General features: G+C 42.8%; 1 protein-coding gene across 3 annotated transcripts in view; it reads left to right on the top strand.

The window, feature by feature from the left end:
• Positions 1 to 16,217, top strand: part of LOC124144616 (monocarboxylate transporter 12-like) — a 42,335-nt gene extending 26,118 nt beyond the window's left edge. For 2 of the 3 annotated variants that reach the window (XM_048389137.1, XM_048389138.1), the window contains exons 2-7: positions 1,655 to 2,079; positions 2,568 to 2,684; positions 5,209 to 5,352; positions 6,176 to 6,440; positions 7,569 to 8,479; positions 12,909 to 16,217. In XM_048389137.1, coding sequence (XP_048245094.1) covers positions 1,671 to 2,079; positions 2,568 to 2,684; positions 5,209 to 5,352; positions 6,176 to 6,440; positions 7,569 to 8,479; positions 12,909 to 13,060 — 1,998 coding nt within the window. In that variant the 5' untranslated portion in view covers positions 1,655 to 1,670 and the 3' untranslated portion in view covers positions 13,061 to 16,217. Of the gene's footprint in view, positions 1 to 1,654; positions 2,080 to 2,567; positions 2,685 to 5,208; positions 5,353 to 6,175; positions 6,441 to 7,568; positions 8,480 to 12,436; positions 12,884 to 12,908 lie in introns of those variants that run through there. The other variant, XM_048389139.1, reaches the window with a different exon arrangement.
• Positions 16,218 to 18,803: the final 2,586 nt, after the last annotated feature.

Here is an 18,803-nt window from a genome sequence, read left to right as displayed (position 1 = left end):
TGAAAACTGTTTGGGCATTGGATGTGTTTCTTATTTTTCAGTCTAGCTTCAGAAAATAACATGACAAAACTGTGACAATCTCATTAAAATCAGATCTTAGTTCTCGCTACTGCTAAACAAAGATCTGAGGACATCCCATTACGGGTCACGTCAGAACGACCTTTCGCGAATTTTGACTGACCAATGAAATGACTGACAAGAAATGGACATTAGCCAATCAGAAGGCAGCTTTCTCGAGCTTTACGACACTAGTTTCAAACTGATGACTACGCTTCGAAACATTTTGACGTATTCTCAATTAAAAAATTTAAAACTGATAAGAAGAACATTCTGGAATTGCTTATAGATGGCCTAGATTGTAATGGATATAATCATAAAACCCGTAACTGATGTTAATTGTTTCGTGGTTGCATGATTAGAAAACACATTCCGACTGGCATTTTCATGATCTGGTAGGCGACACTCTGATTGGTTGGATGAAAGGTTGTTCTGACGTGACCCGTAATGGGATGTACTCAGATTTTTGTTTAGCGATAGCATGTTGATTGTTTTACAAAATATATTTGGGTATTCACAAATGAAAAAAAGCGTATTATCAATGTCAATTTAAAGGAAAGGAAAACTTTTGAGAAATGACAATCTAGCCTTCATGAAATGACAGTTACAGATTTAAATTTAAAATGAAACTTATTCTCCTTTAATCCCAAAGGCCACATCTACACATCTGTATAAGTGTCCTGTGATACACCTAAACATCTGTATGAGTGCCCTGTGATACACCTAAACATCTGTATGAGTGCCTGGTTACACACCTGAACATCTGAATGAGTGCCCTGTGATACACCTAAACATCTGTATGAGTGCCCTGTGATACACCTAAACATCTGTATGAGTGCCCTGTGACACACCTAAACATCTGTATGAGTGCCCTGTGATACACCTAAACATCTGTATGAGTGCCCTGTGATACACCTAAACATCTGTATGTGTGCCCTGTGACACACCTGAACATCTGAATGAGTGCCCTGTGACACACCTAAACATCTGTATGAGTGCCCTGTGATACACCTAAACATCTGTATGAGTGCCCTGTGATACACCTAAACATCTGTATGAGTGCCCTGTGACACACCTAAACATCTGTATGAGTGCCCTGTGACACACCTAAACATCTGTATGAGTGCCCTGTGATACACCTGAACATCTGTATGAGTGCCCTGTGATACACCTAAACATCTGTATGAGTGTCCTGTGATACACCTAAACATCTCTATGAGTGCCCTGTGACACACCTAAACATCTGTATGAGTGCCCTGTGATACATCTAAACATCTGTATGAGTGTCCTGTGACACACCTAAACATCTGTATGAGTGCCTGGTGACACACCTAAACATCTGTATGAGTGCTTGGTGGTTGTGTATTAGAAAGTACAAGTAAACATCTGTGCATGTGTGAATGAGTTGTCAAAGGGATGCTCCATTTCCTAGATTGACCTATCTAAGTCTTGGCTGAAATACATCAACAGAAAAAAAGGAAGACAAGTCTTCAAATGTCCATTGATCCAATAATTAAAAAGGGCAGAGCCATGTTTGGGTTTTGCTGGCATTGCACTGAACTGAATTATTTTCATCAGGACATCAATGTATTTTCAGATGTTGACAGGCCACTATGGTGGGAAGTAACACAAATGAAACAGGAAATGGTCAACTTTCAGCTGACATCAGCAGAAACAGAAAGGCCAAGGCTGGAAGTCCAATGTATGACGATTGCCAGGGGGAACAACTCTCACCAGGCAGTCATGAAGGGAGACAACCCTTGGAGGATGATAATGATGAAATGCTCTTAGCTGGTACAGAAGAGGAACAAGGCCTGGCGAGAGATAATGAACAAAGTACCAAACTTGTGCAGGATAACCATGGGGATGAGGATGATGATGATGATGATGATGATGATGATGATGGGGATAAAGGTGAAGTTAAAATTGATGTAGAAGACAAACCTTGTGAGAACTCTGATGATTATGGGTTTTACAAGTGGATTGTTGTTTTGGGATGTTTTTTTCAACATTTTTTAACAGGTATGTCAAACACTTAGTTCTCATCTATATGTAATACACCATTTAACAAACTAAGTGCTGTTGGATGCATGGCATTATCATTGCTTCTTTTGCATCGAAAAGGGGGCACGCGTGGCCCTGTCATCTAAGGCGCTGTGATTTGCTGTGCACAGTTGCTGTTTCTAGGTTTGTCAGCACCATACCAGTGCTCGTGGGTTTCACCAAGTTGTTAACGTCTGAGACCTGCATCACTTCGGGCTTTCCTCCCACATTAAGCTGGCACGCCGTGATATAACTGGAATACTGTTAAAAGTGGCGTTAAACCCAACTCACTCACTCTGTTATATGCACATTGCATTAGGTCATCAATTTAAGTTTCTGTAAATAAATATGATTGTATCAATACATAAAAAATAGGCATGTGCTAATGCAGTATACAGTTTGTAAGCATTGCAACTCAAAGTGTGTTTTCAGGTTGTTGGGATCTGATAGTCTAATGTTTTTCACAGGGGGGTTCGAGAGATCAGACGGTGTGCTGTACCTTAAGCTCATCAGCAAGTTCAACCAGAGTGCCCAAGCTACTGCCTGGGTAGGGTCTCTGGCCTCTACAATACGTCTGATGCTGGGTAGGTATGGAGTGAACATTAAGTCTGAAATCAAGGGTCCATTCATTGGCTCATTGTTTACAGTAGGACAAACCCCAAGGTCACCATGTCCCCTTTGATGGTTGACCCTGAATGATGTTGCTTTTGGTAGTATTCCTGTACATCAAGTATTATTCAGCCATGTTCGTTTAAATGTTATGTCATTTGCTAAATGTGAAGTTGGTGGTGGGGAAGTTGGTTGTGGGGAAGTTGGGGGTGGGGAAGTTGGGGGTGGGGAAGTTGGGAAAATTGGGGGTGGAGAAGTTGGGGATGGGGAAGTTGGGAAAGTTGGTGGTGGAGAAGTTGGGGATGGGGAAGTTGGGAAAGTTGGTGGTGGGGAAGTTGGTGGTGTTGAAGTTAGGGAAGTTGGTGGTGGGGAAGTTGGTGGTGTTGAAGTTGGGAAAACTGGTGGTGGGAAAGTTGGGGGTGGGAAGGTTGGGGGTGGAGAAGTTGGGGTAGGGGAAGTTAGGGAAGATGGTGGTGAGGAAGTTGGGGTGGGGAAGTTGGGTAAGATGGTGGTGAGGAAGTTGGGGGTGAGGAAGTTTTCGAAATGGGGGGCGGGGAAGTTGGTGGTGGGGAAGTTGGTGGTGGTGAAGTTAGGGAAGTTGGGGGTGGGGAAGTTGTGGGGTAGGTGTTGCATTTTTAGTAATTTAATGTTGTGACCTTGGTTTGACTTTTGTACTTGGACCTTGACCTTGATTTGACTTTTGCACTTTGACCTTGATCTAAATGGACCTATGCTTTGTAACTTGTTCAAGAGGTCAAATGTTTAGTGTGGACTCCATGACAAAGGACATTTTGAATAAAAATGTTTATGGCCATTTTGGTACAAAGTGAAAGAAAATTAGGTATGCCTTGAGTTAAAAGTTAGATTCAACACAAATGTATTGTTTTATAAAGTGCTTTCAGTAACATATCCACTTTTCCAGGCCCCCTGCCAAGTGCCTTCAGTTACATATCCACTTTTCCAGGCCCTGTCAAGTGCCTTCAGTGACATATCTAATTTTCCTGCCCCCCGTCAAGTGCCTTCAGTGACATATCCACTTTTCCAGGCCCTCTGTCAAGTGCCTTCAGTAACATATCCACTTTTCCTGGCCCTGTCAAGTGCCTTCAGTGACATATCCACTTTTCCAGGCCCTGTCAAGTGCCTTCAGTAACATATCCACTTTTCCTGGCCCTGTGAAGTGCCTTCAGTGACATATCCACTTTTCCAGGCCCTCTGTCAAGTGCCTTCGAAGACATATCCACTTTCCCAGGCCCTCTGTCAAGTGCCTTCAGTAACATATCCACTTTTCCAGGCCCTCTGTCAAGTGCCTTCCTTGACTTATCCACTTTTCCAGGCCTTCTGTCAAGTGACTTCAGTAACATATCCACTTTTCCTGCCACCCTGTCAAGTCCCTTCAGTGACATATCCACTTTTCCTGCCACCCTGTCAAGTCCCTTCAGTGACATATGCACTTTTCCAGGCCCTCTGTCAAGTGCCTTCAGTGACATATCCACTTTTCCAGGCCCTCTGTCAAGTGCCTTCAGTAACATATCCCCTTTTCCAGGCCCTCTGTCAAGTGCCTTCAGTGACATATCAACTTTTCCTGGCCCTGTCAAGTGCCTTCAGTAACATATCCACTTTTCCAGGCCCTCTGTCAAGTGCCTTCAGTGACATATCCACTTTTTCAGGCCCTCTGTCAAGTGCCTTCAGTAACATATCCACTTTTCCTGGCCCTGTCAAGTGCCTTCAGTGACATATCCACTTTTCCAGGCCCTGTCAAGTGCCTTCAGTAACATATCCACTTTTCCTGGCCCTGTGAAGTGCCTTCAGTGACATATCCACTTTTCCAGGCCCTCTGTCAAGTGCCTTCGAAGACATATCCACTTTCCCAGGCCCTCTGTCAAGTGCTTTCAGTAACATATCCACTTTTCCAGGCCCTCTGTCAAGTGCCTTCCTTGACTTATCCACTTTTCCAGGCCTTCTGTCAAGTGACTTCAGTAAGATATCCACTTTTCCTGCCACCCTGTCAAGTCCCTTCAGTGACATATCCACTTTTCCTGCCACCCTGTCAAGTCCCTTCAGTGACATATGCACTTTTCCAGGCCCTCTGTCAAGTGCCTTCAGTGACATATCCACTTTTCCAGGCCCTCTGTCAAGTGCCTTCAGTAACATATCCCCTTTTCCAGGCCCTCTGTCAAGTGCCTTCAGTGACATATCAACTTTTCCTGGCCCTGTCAAGTGCCTTCAGTAACATATCCACTTTTCCAGGCCCTCTGTCAAGTGCCTTCAGTGACATATCCACTTTTTCAGGCCCTCTGTCAAGTGCCTTTGAAGACATATCCACTTTTCCAGACCCTCTGTCAAGTGCCTTCAGTAACATATCCACTTTTCCAGGCCCTCTGTCAAGTGCCTTCAGTGACTTATCCACTTTTCCAGGCCTTCTGTCAAGTGCCTTCAGTAACATATCCACTTTTCCAGGCCCTCTGTCAAGTGCCTTCAGTAACATATCCACTTTTCCAGGCCCCCTGTCAAGTGCCTTCAGCAACCGGTTCTCCGGTCGTGTGGCCACCATGATCGGTGGGCTTTTCATGACTGTTGGTGTTCTCATCAGCGGCTTTGCTCCAAACCTCATCTTCCTCTACTTCAGCTTTGGTGTAATCGGAGGTGAGTGTTAGAGCGAGTGTTTTCAGACCATTTTATTGTTTAGATAGATGAAATAAACACTCACTAACTCACTAACTCACTAACTAACTCACTCACTCATCACTCACTCACTCACTCGCTAACTCACTTGCTAACTCACTCACTCACTCACGCAGCCACTCACTGACTCACCCAAACCGATCCACCCAGCCAATCAGCCACTCACTCACTCACCAACAAATTAACCACCCAGCAACCCAATCCACCCACCCACCCATTCACTCACTTACTCAAATAGTCACACACTCACTCACTCACTCACTCACTCACTCACTCAAATAGCCACACACTCACTTACTCACTCACTCAAATAGCCACTCACTCACTCACTCACTCACTCACTCACTCACTCACTCATTCACTAACTCACTCACTCACTCGCTAACTCACTCGCTCACTCACTCATGCAGCCACTCAGCCACTCACTCACTCACTGACTCACCCAAACCCATCCATCCAGCCAATCAGCCACTCACTCACTCACCAACAAATTAATTGCCCAGCCACCCAATCCACCCACCCACCCATTCACTCACTCACTCACTCATTCAAATAGCCACACTCACTCACTCACTCACTCACTCACTCACTCACTCACTCACTCACTCAAATAGCCACACACTCACTCACTCACTCACTCACTCACTGAAATAGCCACTCACTCACTCACTCACTCACTCACTCACCCAAAACACACCCACCCACCCACTCACCCATTCGCTCACTCACCCACCCACTCACTCATTCGCTCACTCGCCTACTCACTCACTCCTTTTTCATCCAGGCATTGGCCGCAGCTTGTCCTACGCTCCTGGTCTAGTCACTGTTGGACAGTACTTTGCCAAGAAGCCAGGATTAGCTGTAGGACTAGCCACATCAGGTGTTGGTGCAGGAACTTTTGTCATACCACCGCTAGCCGACTTCTTGTTTGACGAATTCAATTTTATGGGCGCTTTCCTCATCTTGAGTGGACTGTCACTGAACTTGCTCGTGAGTGGAGCGTTGTACCGACCACTTGACCTGCATAAGAAGATCATGTCAGTACAAAGGTTGGTGGTTAAAACAAATAAACTATATTATCATACCTCCATGTCAGAATCAATAGATCTAAATGGTCAACATGATCTATGTATCCCGCCTTGGAGGGAAATAAATCCCTTATATCCCGCCATGAAGAAAACAGGCTGCACGTGGATTTCTCAGCAGAAGAATAAACCACTTTTACCTCTCTTTGAATCAAAGGCTCGCTTTTTACGAGTCAATGTCTTCGGAAACGTCAACCCTTCACGAGACAAGCATTGATCGTTGCCCTCCGTGAGGAATGGAATCAGATACCTGCAGTCGATGTGAGGACGCTTGTCTACTCAGTTCGGCGCCGCATTCAAAGATGCATTGCCGCTCATGGAGGTCATATCCCGTATTGAACGGTCTGGGCCGTCGTCACCTTAAAGTTGTAACCAATGTTGTTGATCGAATACTGGACGAATGACCCCTTGTCAAGAAATGTCCCTGTTGGAGGTCAAGGTTGAATTAGTAAATTCGCATTTTACTGTTCTGAATGATGAATTTCTACAATACAATTGTTATTAGTGCTTCAAATTATGTTGGTCATATTTTGTCCTAGAAATATCGTTGGTAACGTTTCTTTTGGCCGTCAGTTTGTATATTTGATGACAAGGTATGGGCATTGGAAGTTTAAAAGTGTATCCCAATAATGTACGATGCACAAGGCAGTACTGCGATACATATCATGATGTATTGTATGACTCTATGTTTTGATTTCAGAGTGAGTGAGTGAGTATGGTTTTACGCCACTTTTAGCAATATTCCAGCAATATCACGGCAGGGGACACCAGAAATGGGCTTCACACATTGTACCCATGTCGGGAATCGAACCCGGGTCTTTGGCGTGACGAGCGAAAGCTTTAACCACTAGGCTACCCGACAGACCCTTTTGATTTCAGAAGCAATTTGAAACACCAGTGTATGAATTAGAGTTCATTACTGAAACAAAACAAGATGCTGGTACAGCATTATTTTTACTCATCAATAAATATGCATAGATGCATTAAAAAATGATATTGTGATACTTATCTTTAACCTGAATCTACTGATAGGTTGGTAATATTGGTATGCGCCTTTATTGATTACAGGTTAGTCTTACCTGTTCATTTCAGAAGAAAAGAAAGAAGAACCAAGAGAGATTCCACCAAGCAAGCCCCATCTGAAACACATCCTAGTGAAGATGTAGAGTTGTTGCTCACCCACAGACATAGATCTAACAAAGATACCCCAAAAGAAATCCTTCAAGACCAGTGTACAAGAAACTATGACGGGCACAATTACCCCAAAACTACGGCAACAGACCATGTTGCTACGGTAACAGACCATGTTGCTGTGGCAACTGACCATGTTGCTACGGTAACAAACCATGTTGCTGTGGCAACTGACCATGTTGCTATGGCAACCAACCGTGTTGCTTTGGCAACAGACCATGTTGCTCCCCTAAGAGCTCTTTCTGTTGATAACACAAGTAGTACCAGTAATAAAAGGCCCTGCTGGTGTGGAATATTTACAAAGTGTGTTCCAGAAAAAAGGGAGAAAAAGACCAAACTTTTAGAATTGTCGCTGTTGAAAAATCCTCCTTTCCTAATGTTTTGTATAAGTATAGCATTGTTTACTTTGTCTTTTAAATCTGCGTTTACCTTTTTACCTGCCTTGGCAAAGTCTCAAGGATGCACTGAAAGAGAGGCTGCGCTGCTCATGTCAATAAGTGGTGTTCTTGATACCATTGGGCGAATTTTAACAGGATTTGTCTTGGACTTTAAAAGCATAAGACAATTTCGGCCATATATATACAATGGAGTAATGTTCGTGATAGCAACACTGTCCTTCGTGTGTCCATCGTTGGATTCATTTTGGCAGTTCTGTGTTTTGTGTGGACTGTATGGTGCCTTAAGCGGCGCCTACGTGTCGCAGAAGTCGGTCATCATAGTGGACATTCTTGGAGTGGACAAACTTTCAAGTTCATTCGGACTAATGATTTGCTTCCAAGGACTTGGGACACTGATAGGGCCGCCGGTGTCAGGTAAGGAGAATTAATTATTTGGAGGATTGCACTGCATCTGATCCTTCCCAGTAAATCCAGTTCCTGATTCTGTAACTGTCTTCCATCTGTCAACCGTGCAGAGTGTATATACACAATGTTATATATCCTTTAATACATTACGCCACTCGTGAAAATATCTCCTTTCCCCCTGTCACGAGATGAATGAAATAAAATATTTCACTTGACACATGGAATATCCTACTTATTATATACTTAGTGTGTCTACCGGAAAATTAAATTATTTCATTACAAACGTAAAATCTTGAAACGTAAATTCGCCCTACCTAACACACAGGAGGGGTCACAACCCTTGTATTTGTGACAAAAAAAGGTATTTTGTGTTTGCAAATTCATAAAAAATATAAACAATAGTAACAAAAAATATTTACGTTCGCGAAAATTCTGTATCATTGATATGGATAGGATTGTATACAAAATCAACTTTAACAAAAAAATACTTGAAAACTTTGAGACCGCTGTTGGAAGCGAAAGAATACATGCGGGTCAAGGAACAAAAATGGTGCTTTGCGAAATGAACAGTCTTGATTGAGGAGTTAAATGAGAAATTTACAGTTTATAAGGAAACATTTTTGAGAGAATAACAAACGGCAAGAAGTGATATACCATAAACGACTGTCTGTCATTGTTTTGCCTTGTCAATGTGGACCTAGTGTAAAAAGGAAGTCAACAGGCTATGAATGGGCCAGACCCTTACAAAAAAGGAAGACAATTTGAGGGGAGTTCACTATTCTATGACAATAGTTCCGTCAAAGTGTTATGTTCACAGCAGTGAAATATTAAGTGTTATGTGGGGGCACGGGTGGCCCAGTCCTCTAAGGTCCAGTGATTCACTGTTCAGTTTCATCGAAGTGGTAAACGTCATTAGAGGCTATTACAAGTTATGTCCCTTCTATATCCCTTCTATGTGTTCAGGGATGTGTTTGGGGACTTTCTGGCTGTTTCAGGTGTGTTGGGGGATGTGATTGGGGACTTTACCTTGGGTGTGTTTCAGGTGTGTTGAGGGATGTGATTGAGGACTTTACCTTGGGTGTGTTTCAGGTGTGTTCAGGGATGTGATTGAGGACTTTACCTTGGGTGTGATTGGGGACTTTACCTTGGGTGTGTTTCAGGTGTGTTGAGGGATGTGATTGGGGACTTTCTGGCTGTTTCAGGTGTGTTGAGGGATGTGATTGAGGACTTTACCTTGGGTGTGTTTCAGGTGTGTTCAGGGATGTGATTGAGGACTTTACCTTGGGTGTGTTTCAGGTGTGTTCAGGGATGTGATTGAGGACTTTACCTTGGGTGTGTTTCAGGTGTGTTCAGGGATGTGATTGAGGACTTTACCTTGGGTGTGTTTCAGGTGTGTTCAGGGATGTGATTGGGGACTTTACCTTGGGTGTGTTTCAGGTGTGTTCAGGGATGTGATTGAGGACTTTACCTTGGGTGTGTTTCAGGTGTGTTCAGGGATGTGTTTGGAGACTTTACCTTGGGTGTGTTTCAGGTGTGTTCAGGGATGTGTTTGGGGACTTTACCTTGGGTGTGTTTCAGGTGTGTTGAGAGATGTGATTGAGGACTTTACTTTGGGTGTGTTTCAGGTGTGTTGAGGGATGTGATTGAGGACTTTACCTTGGGTGTGTTTCAGGTGTGTTCAGGGATGTGATTGAGGACTTTACCTTGGGTGTGTTTCAGGTGTGTTCAGGGATGTGATTGAGGACTTTACCTTGGGTGTGTTTCAGGTGTGTTCAGGGATGTGATTGAGGACTTTACCTTGGGTGTGATTGGGGACTTTACCTTGGGTGTGTTTCGGGTGTGTTGAGGGATGTGATTGAGGACTTTACCTTGGGTGTGTTTCAGGTGTGTTCAGGGATGTGATTGAGGACTTTACCTTGGGTGTGTTTCAGGTGTGTTCAGGGATGTGATTGAGGACTTTACCTTGGGTGTGTTTCAGGTGTGTTCAGGGATGTGATTGAGGACTTTACCTTGGGTGTGTTTCAGGTGTGTTCAGGGATGTGATTGAGGACTTTACCTTGGGTGTGTTTCAGGTGTGTTCAGGGATGTGATTGAGGACTTTACCTTGGGTGTGTTTCAGGTGTGTTCAGGGATGTGATTGAGGACTTTACCTTGGGTGTGTTTCAGGTGTGTTCAGGGATGTGATTGGGGACTTTACCTTGGGTGTGTTTCAGGTGTGTTCAGGGATGTGATTGGGGACTTTACCTTGGGTGTGTTTCAGGTGTGTTCAGGGATGTGATTGAGGACTTTACCTTGGGTGTATTTCAGGTGTGTTCAGGGATGTGATTGAGGACTTTACCTTGGGTGTGTTTCAGGTGTGTTGAGGGATGTGATTGAGGACTTTACCTTGGGTGTGTTTCAGGTGTGTTCAGGGATGTGTTTGGAGACTTTACCTTGGGTGTGTTTCAGGTGTGTTCAGGGATGTGTTTGGGGACTTTACCTTGGGTGTGTTTCAGGTGTGTTGAGAGATGTGATTGAGGACTTTACTTTGGGTGTGTTTCAGGTGTGTTGAGGGATGTGATTGAGGACTTTACCTTGGGTGTGTTTCAGGTGTGTTCAGGGATGTGATTGAGGACTTTACCTTGGGTGTGTTTCAGGTGTGTTCAGGGATGTGATTGAGGACTTTACCTTGGGTGTGTTTCAGGTGTGTTGGGGGATGTGATTGAGGACTTTACCTTGGGTGTGTTTCAGGTGTGTTCAGGGATGTGATTGAGGACTTTACCTTGGGTGTGTTTCAGGTGTGTTCAGGGATGTGATTGAGGACTTTACCTTGGGTGTGTTTCAGGTGTGTTCAGGGATGTGATTGGAGACTTTACCTTGGGTGTGATTGGGGACTTTACCTTGGGTGTGTTTCAGGTGTGTTGAGGGATGTGATTGAGGACTTTACCTTGGGTGTGTTTCAGGTGTGTTGAGGGATGTGATTGAGGACTTTACCTTGGGTGTGTTTCAGGTGTGTTCAGGGATGTGATTGAGGACTTTACCTTGGGTGTGTTTCAGGTGTGTTCAGGGATGTGATTGAGGACTTTACCTTGGGTGTGTTTCAGGTGTGTTCAGGGATGTGATTGAGGACTTTACCTTGGGTGTGTTTCAGGTGTGTTCAGGGATGTGATTGAGGACTTTACCTTGGGTGTGTTTCAGGTGTGTTCAGGGATGTGATTGAGGACTTTACCTTGGGTGTGTTTCAGGTGTGTTGAGGGATGTGATTGAGGACTTTACCTTGGGTGTGTTTCAGGTGTGTTCAGGGATGTGATTGAGGACTTTACCTTGGGTGTGTTTCAGGTGTGTTCAGGGATGTGATTGGGGACTTTACCTTGGGTGTGTTTCAGGTGTGTTGAGGGATGTGATTGAGGACTTTACCTTGGGTGTGTTTCAGGTGTGTTCAGGGATGTGATTGAGGACTTTACCTTGGGTGTGTTTCAGGTGTGTTCAGGGATGTGATTGAGGACTTTACCTTGGGTGTGTTTCAGGTGTGTTCAGGGATGTGATTGAGGACTTTACCTTGGGTGTGTTTCAGGTGTGTTCAGGGATGTGATTGAGGACTTTACCTTGGGTGTGTTTCAGGTGTGTTCAGGGATGTGATTGAGGACTTTACCTTGGGTGTGTTTCAGGTGTTTTCAGGGATGTGATTGAGGACTTTACCTTGGGTGTGTTTCAGGTGTGTTCAGGGATGTGATTGAGGACTTTACCTTGGGTGTGTTTCAGGTGTGTTCAGGGATGTGATTGAGGACTTTACCTTGGGTGTGTTTCAGGTGTGTTGAGGGATGTGATTGAGGACTTTACCTTGGGTGTGTTTCAGGTGTGTTCAGGGATGTGTTTGGGGACTTTCTGGCTGTTTCAGGTGTGTTCAGGGATGTGATTGGGAACTTTACCTTGGGTGTGTTTCAGGTGTGTTCAGGGATGTGATTAGGGACTTTCTGGCTGTTTCAGGTGTGTTCAGAGATGTGATTGGGGACTTTACCTTGGGTGTGTTTCAGGTGTGTTCAGGGATGTGATTGAGGACTTTACCTTGGGTGTGTTTCAGGTGTGTTGGGGGATGTGATTGAGGACTTTACCTTGGGTGTGTTTCAGGTGTGTTCAGGGATGTGATTGAGGACTTTACCTTGGGTGTGTTTCAGGTGTGTTCAGGGATGTGATTGGAGACTTTTCCTTGGCTGTTTCAGGTGTGTTGAGGGATGTGATTGGAGACTTTTCCTTGGCTGTTTCAGGTGTGTTCAGGGATGTGTTTAGGGACTATACCTTGGCTGTTTCAGGTGTGTTCAGGGATGTGTTTGGGGACGTGTTTGGGGACTATACCTTGGCTGTTTCAGGTGTGTTCAGGGATGTGTTTGGGGACTTTACCTTGGGTGTGTTTCAGGTGTGTTCAGGGATGTGATTGGAGACTTTTCCTTGGCTGTTTCAGGTGTGTTCAGAGATGTGTTTGGGGACTTTACCTTGGCATTTTACTTTGGAGGCGCCATGATCATCCTGGCCGGCATTATTATGATCTTCTCCAACATGCTGCTGGCAGCACAAAGAAGGAAGCAGGCTGAGGTGGAGGCAAAGAAGGTGTAGATGGAACATTGGGGGATGTTGACAGAATGTCAGGGTCTTGTGTTAGGAGTTTGCTTTTCAAGAAAAATAGAAACAATGCTACTCTAGTGCAATTTTGAAATGTCTTTTCAGTAAAACTATTTATATTATTATTTTATGGCAAATTATTTCTAGATTTAGAAGACTATATTTGAAGAACAGAAGAGGCCTCCAGAGGCAGTGCACAGACAGGAGGACAGTGTATGAAACTGTCTCACTGGGGCTCCTTCTCATTTTAAATGGAGTTGTTTGTGTGTATAAAAATTATATATTTTCAGGTTGCCAGATGTCATGAAAAGATAGGTCATGTGCCAGAGAAAACACTATGACTTGAAAATGGAAACACTGTCTTTAAAATGTAAACACTGTCTTGAAGATGTAAACACTGTCTTAACAATATAACACTGTCTTTAAAATGTAAACACTGTCTTGAAGATGTAAACACTGTCTTAACAATGTAACACTGTCTTTAAGATGTAAACGCTATGTCTTGAATATGTAAGCACTGTCTTGAAGATGTAAACGCTATGTCTTGAATATGCAGGCACTATGTCCCAAAGATGTAAACACTGTCTTGAAGATGTAAACACTATGTCTTGAATATGTAAGCACTGTCTTGGAGATGTAAACACTATGTCTTAAAGAGGGAAACTATGTCTTAATAATGTAAACACTGTCTTGATGATGTAAACACTGTCTTGATGATGTAAACACTGTCTTGAAGATGTAATCACTATGCCTAGACGATGTTAACACTATGTCTTGAAGATGCTTGCACTAGCACCTACAAATGCGATTTTTATAGTGCTAGCCCACTGAGAAACCATGCCGCAGTTTAACATGAATACCCTACTCAGACACAGACTCCGAGCCAACCAGTCCTTGTTTTAGCCCCTTGATGCCGAGCACCAGGCAGGGTAACGACAAGTAACGTCCTGGCATGGTATGCCCTGGCAAGATCAGAGGCCCTACCACCGGACCACTGAGGGGGTCCTTTTTGTATTGGACCAGATAGGACATACCGGTAGTGATGTTGAGGATCATTTCCAGAGCCCCTCTTCCAAAAGAGATCACGTAAACCATACTACCCCTACCACTCAAATTTCACCGTTTTAAGGACCAAGTTTATTATCACCTGTTCATTTACTTTAATTTGCTGAATAATGTGATGAACATTTTGTATGCTTAGTGCACACTATACTTAAGAAAATACAGTATAATTGAAACTCAATCATGCTTTCTGTGTGTAATGATATTTATCCTCTGCAATGCGTTTTGCAAGGGGTATGAAAATGGATACAATCAGTTAGTCAGTCCGTGCATCCGCCCATGTCATGCATGTCTTTTCCAGAGCAGATCTTGAAAACCGTACCACATTTCTTCATCATACTTGGCATGGATTTTGGTCTAGCAGTGAACTGGTGCCTTTTGGGATTAAAAAAAAATTTTTTGAGTTTCCATGGCAACAAAATAAATATATATCTATCTAGTTGACATATTCATGACAAGTATTTACCATTGTGGGGATATCTTGTTGTACTTATATTCTCGTATTCATATTCGTATTCATGTTTTCCTGATATATGTTCCAATCTTTTTCTGGAAAAAATACATGTTGATGCATTTACTCAAGAACATATTTTTTTATAAGAATATTAATCACATGCTGCTTCTCTATGTCCCTTTATTTCTGTACAATTGGTTAGTTTTTTGTTTTTATGGATTCGACTGACTACAACCAAATTGAAAATAGATTCTGTTCAATTTTGTTTGCCTAGAAACCTAATTTCCTAGAGCTAACCATCTAAAACAAAAGACGTCACCACCACCCAGTTAGTGTCAAAGGGTACACATCTAAAGATTTTGAATAGTTCAAAACCTTATAATAATATTCACATAAATATTATTCCTTAAATGGTTGGTTCATACAACCTTACCATGTTGTGGTTGGTCATTTTATCCAAACCAAAAATATACCATATGTACATGTAAGTTAGTATATAAACATCGTTCAAGAGGAAGTGTCTACTCAATTACATATAAACAGTGAAGCCAAAGAAGTTCTATTCTTAGAAGTAAAAATTAAAATCATATCAATACGATAACTCACAATAGATATGTATGCCTTTGCTCACACACATGATGAGTGGTCAGGCTCAATGACTTGGTTGCTGCATTTCACTGTATCCCAATTGCGTGAATCGATGCTCATGATGCTAACACTGGATTGTCTGGTCCAGACTTGATTATTTACAGACCTCCGTCATATAGCTGGAATATTGCTGAGTGTGACGTTAAACAAAAAAACAACATACAAACTTATCCAGTAGCCATTAATTTGTGTTGGCGTTTCTAGGAGATGAGAAAGTTTCCAAGATCCTGAATTGTCAGGCCATACTCTCTGCCTTCCGACTCGAGGACAAGAAACTGAAATTTGGTTGCTACATGTCACTGTATCCCAATTGCGTGAATCGATGCTCATGAGGCTAACACTGGATTGTCTGGTCCAGACTTGATTATTTACAGACCTCCGTCATATAGCTGGAATATTGCTGAGTGTGACGTTAAACAAAAAAACAACATACAAACTTATCCAGTAGCCATTAATTTGTGTTGGCGTTTCCAGGAGATGAGAAAGTTTCCAAGATCCTGAATCGTCAGGCCATACTCTCTGCCTTCCGACTCGAGGACAAGAAACTGCAATTAGTCCTCACCAAACCAGCCGACATACAGGTCTCTCTTGTTTGTTGAGCATCTTCAACTGGGACAGACTCGATTATTTACAGACCTCCGTCATATAGCTGGAATATTGCTGAGTGCGGCATTAAACAACAAACAACTACAACAACATTAGTCCCAAAGAGGTACATGTCAGAAATTGCTTAGGCAGGTGATCTTTTAAACACTTAAAACAACAGCAACTAAAACATGTCTACAGACTTCACTGCGGGTTTTACCTTACAACATGCTCGGTCCCTGTGAAGTCTTTGAATACCCCCATTGATATTCATATGGATAGGGGGCACGGGTGGTCCAGTCGTCTGTGCAGAGTTGCGTCCCTTGGGCACGCCAGAAACCTATGATTGTGGGTTCGAATCCCAGTTCGCCCCGATTATGTTTCTAGGTTTGTCAGCACCATACCCATGCTCGTGGGTTTCACCGAAGTGGTAAACATCTGAGACCTGCATCAGTTTAGGCTTTCCTCCCACATTAAGCTGACACGCTGCGATATAACTGGAATACTGTTAAAAGTGGCGATAATCCAACTCACTCACTCATGTGGATAAATCTGTGTATGTATTGTACAAGTCGTTTCTTCTTCTACCTGCCTATGTTGGCCCATTTAGTCTAAAATAATAAATCTGCAAAGATCATACAAGAGTAAAGAAACTGGAGCTGTCACCATACTGGTCATCCTCGACACGGCCATGGGTGTCCCATCATCTGAGATGCTGCTGTGCAGAGTTGCATCCCAGAAATCCATGAAGGGGGTTTGAATCCTGGTCCATCAGATTAATCTGAGACCTGCATCACTTCGGGCTTTCCTCCACATTGGGCAAATGTGCTGAAGTGTATCGTCATGCACAGGACATTTAGCGACTTTCATGCATATTCTTTGTCCAAACTACCCTTTGAAACCGAAGGCCTAGTATGAATGAAACAGCAAACGTGCAGGCTCGCTCACCTGTTTTTTTCCCCGCTCGCCTCGGTTCAACTTTCACGTCTTCGGGTCTCATTTCTGACTAGCATTTTTCCTACTGTTTTTTACCGTAATCAGGGAAGTAATGTTTGAATCTGGCGGTAACTGACCATGTTATTTGAAACAGCCGCCTTCTCCCAGACATACTAGTATTTTTTCCGGTTCGTTACAGTCTGACTGTTGCAGTTCTTTTCGCCTCTTGCCTTAATTGACAGGTCCAATGAACAATGTTTTGATTCTACTCTCTGTTGATTGGTTACTGACTGTAGGCGTGTCAAGTTATGTGCATAAATTAAACGATCACCTGATCATGCTGATTCATGTCACGCCACAGTATGTATTCCTACACCTGTAATGTTTATCAATCTCGTCATTTTTGTCTGTTTTGATATATACAACTGTTTTTTGTTAAATTATTGTAGATAAAACATGTTTTACGTTGTCGAATTTAATTATAAGCATTGACTGTATATTTTTTTTCGGTTCATTGAGGTATGAATCGAAAAACCAATGTGTAAACTTTTGTAAGAATCTGCTACATGTATACATACAGTTTGCACATCAGGTTTTCGATTCTTACCTCAATGAACCGAAAAAAATACACAGTCAATCCTTAACACAATACATGGGAGATGGTGTTGGAATCACCAGTCTATTATCCAATCAATTCTGGATATTTTTAGCTCACCTGGATTATAGTGCTATCTGAGCTTATGTCAACACTGTCCAACTTTTAATATTTTTAACTTTTATTGAAAGTTTATGTGAGTATTTGTTATAAGAGGTTCATATCGGGTTGAAGTCATTAAAATGGCAATTTCAATATGGTAGCCAGGTAGCCAACAATATGTTTAGAGATCTTCTTCACATATCACGGTGAGCTACTATTTTATGGTTCTGCTTGTTGTTACTTATGTACTTAATTGTTATAATTCTTTGAAGGTGCGGCAGTGACCAAGCAGGGTTATTTCCCTTAGCATTGGCAGGATCTGCTTATCATTTGTATGAATCCAAGGTTTTCACTTTTTGCTTGTTTGTTGTTTTAACACCACACTCAGCAGTAATCCAGCTATATGATGGCCATCTGTACATAATCGAGCATAGACCAGACAATCCAGTGATTGACAATATGAGCAGCGATCTACGCAACTGTGATATGATGACATGTATCAACCAAGTCACTGAGCCTGACCAACCGATCCCGTTAGTCACCTTTTATGACAAGCATGGGTTGCTGAAGACCAATTCTAACCTGGGCCTTCACAGGTCATCGCAACAAGCTTTGCCAAAAGTGGTGTAAATGTCTTGGTCTTTCCGGGATATAAATCAAGTTCTTTTCAAAGCGGAGTAAACTTGACTCAAACACCCTCTGATACCAATATAGCTGCCGGGTTGTCACTGTTGAAATCGTGTGATGTGTACAGTTTGGCATGATGGAGCCTATGGGGGTCCCCAGGATAGAACAAGTCCCCAGAAACGGATGCTTGTTGTAAGAGGCGACAAAATGGATTGGGTGATCAGACTCTGAGACTTGGCTGATTGCGTGGATCGTTGCTCACCATATCAAACAATGGATTGTCTGGTCCTGACTTCATTATTGAATATATCCATCATACAGCTGGAATACTGCAGAGTGTTGCATTAAACAACAAACCAGCCAAATTATCATTGAATGCTGATGAGTGTGAACTATTGATTTTGTAGAAATGCCAATACTTATAAGTTATCTGATGTAATTTGAAGAATGGAGTAGTTTGAAGAATGGAATATTATTGTACAGATTTGGACATTATGATATTAACAAATTAACATTTTTGTATTCTGTCAAGAAAATAAATTCTTTGTCCTTCACCCATCTAGGTTACAGCAATGTTCCAGCTATATGACGGCGGTCAGTAAATAATTGAGTCTAGACCGGACAATCCAATTGATTGACAACATGAGCATCAGTCCACGCAATTGGGATTGATGACATGCATCAACCAAGTCAGCGAGCCGTTAGTGCCCTCTTACCACAAACAGTCA

Source organism: Haliotis rufescens, unplaced genomic scaffold (assembly GCF_023055435.1).
Source record: "Haliotis rufescens isolate VD_foot unplaced genomic scaffold, xgHalRufe1.0.p SCAF_8, whole genome shotgun sequence".
Lineage (NCBI taxonomy): Eukaryota > Metazoa > Mollusca > Gastropoda > Lepetellida > Haliotidae > Haliotis > Haliotis rufescens.
The sequence above is the reverse complement of the archived record's forward strand: the minus strand, read 5'-3'. Positions and strand labels throughout refer to the sequence as shown.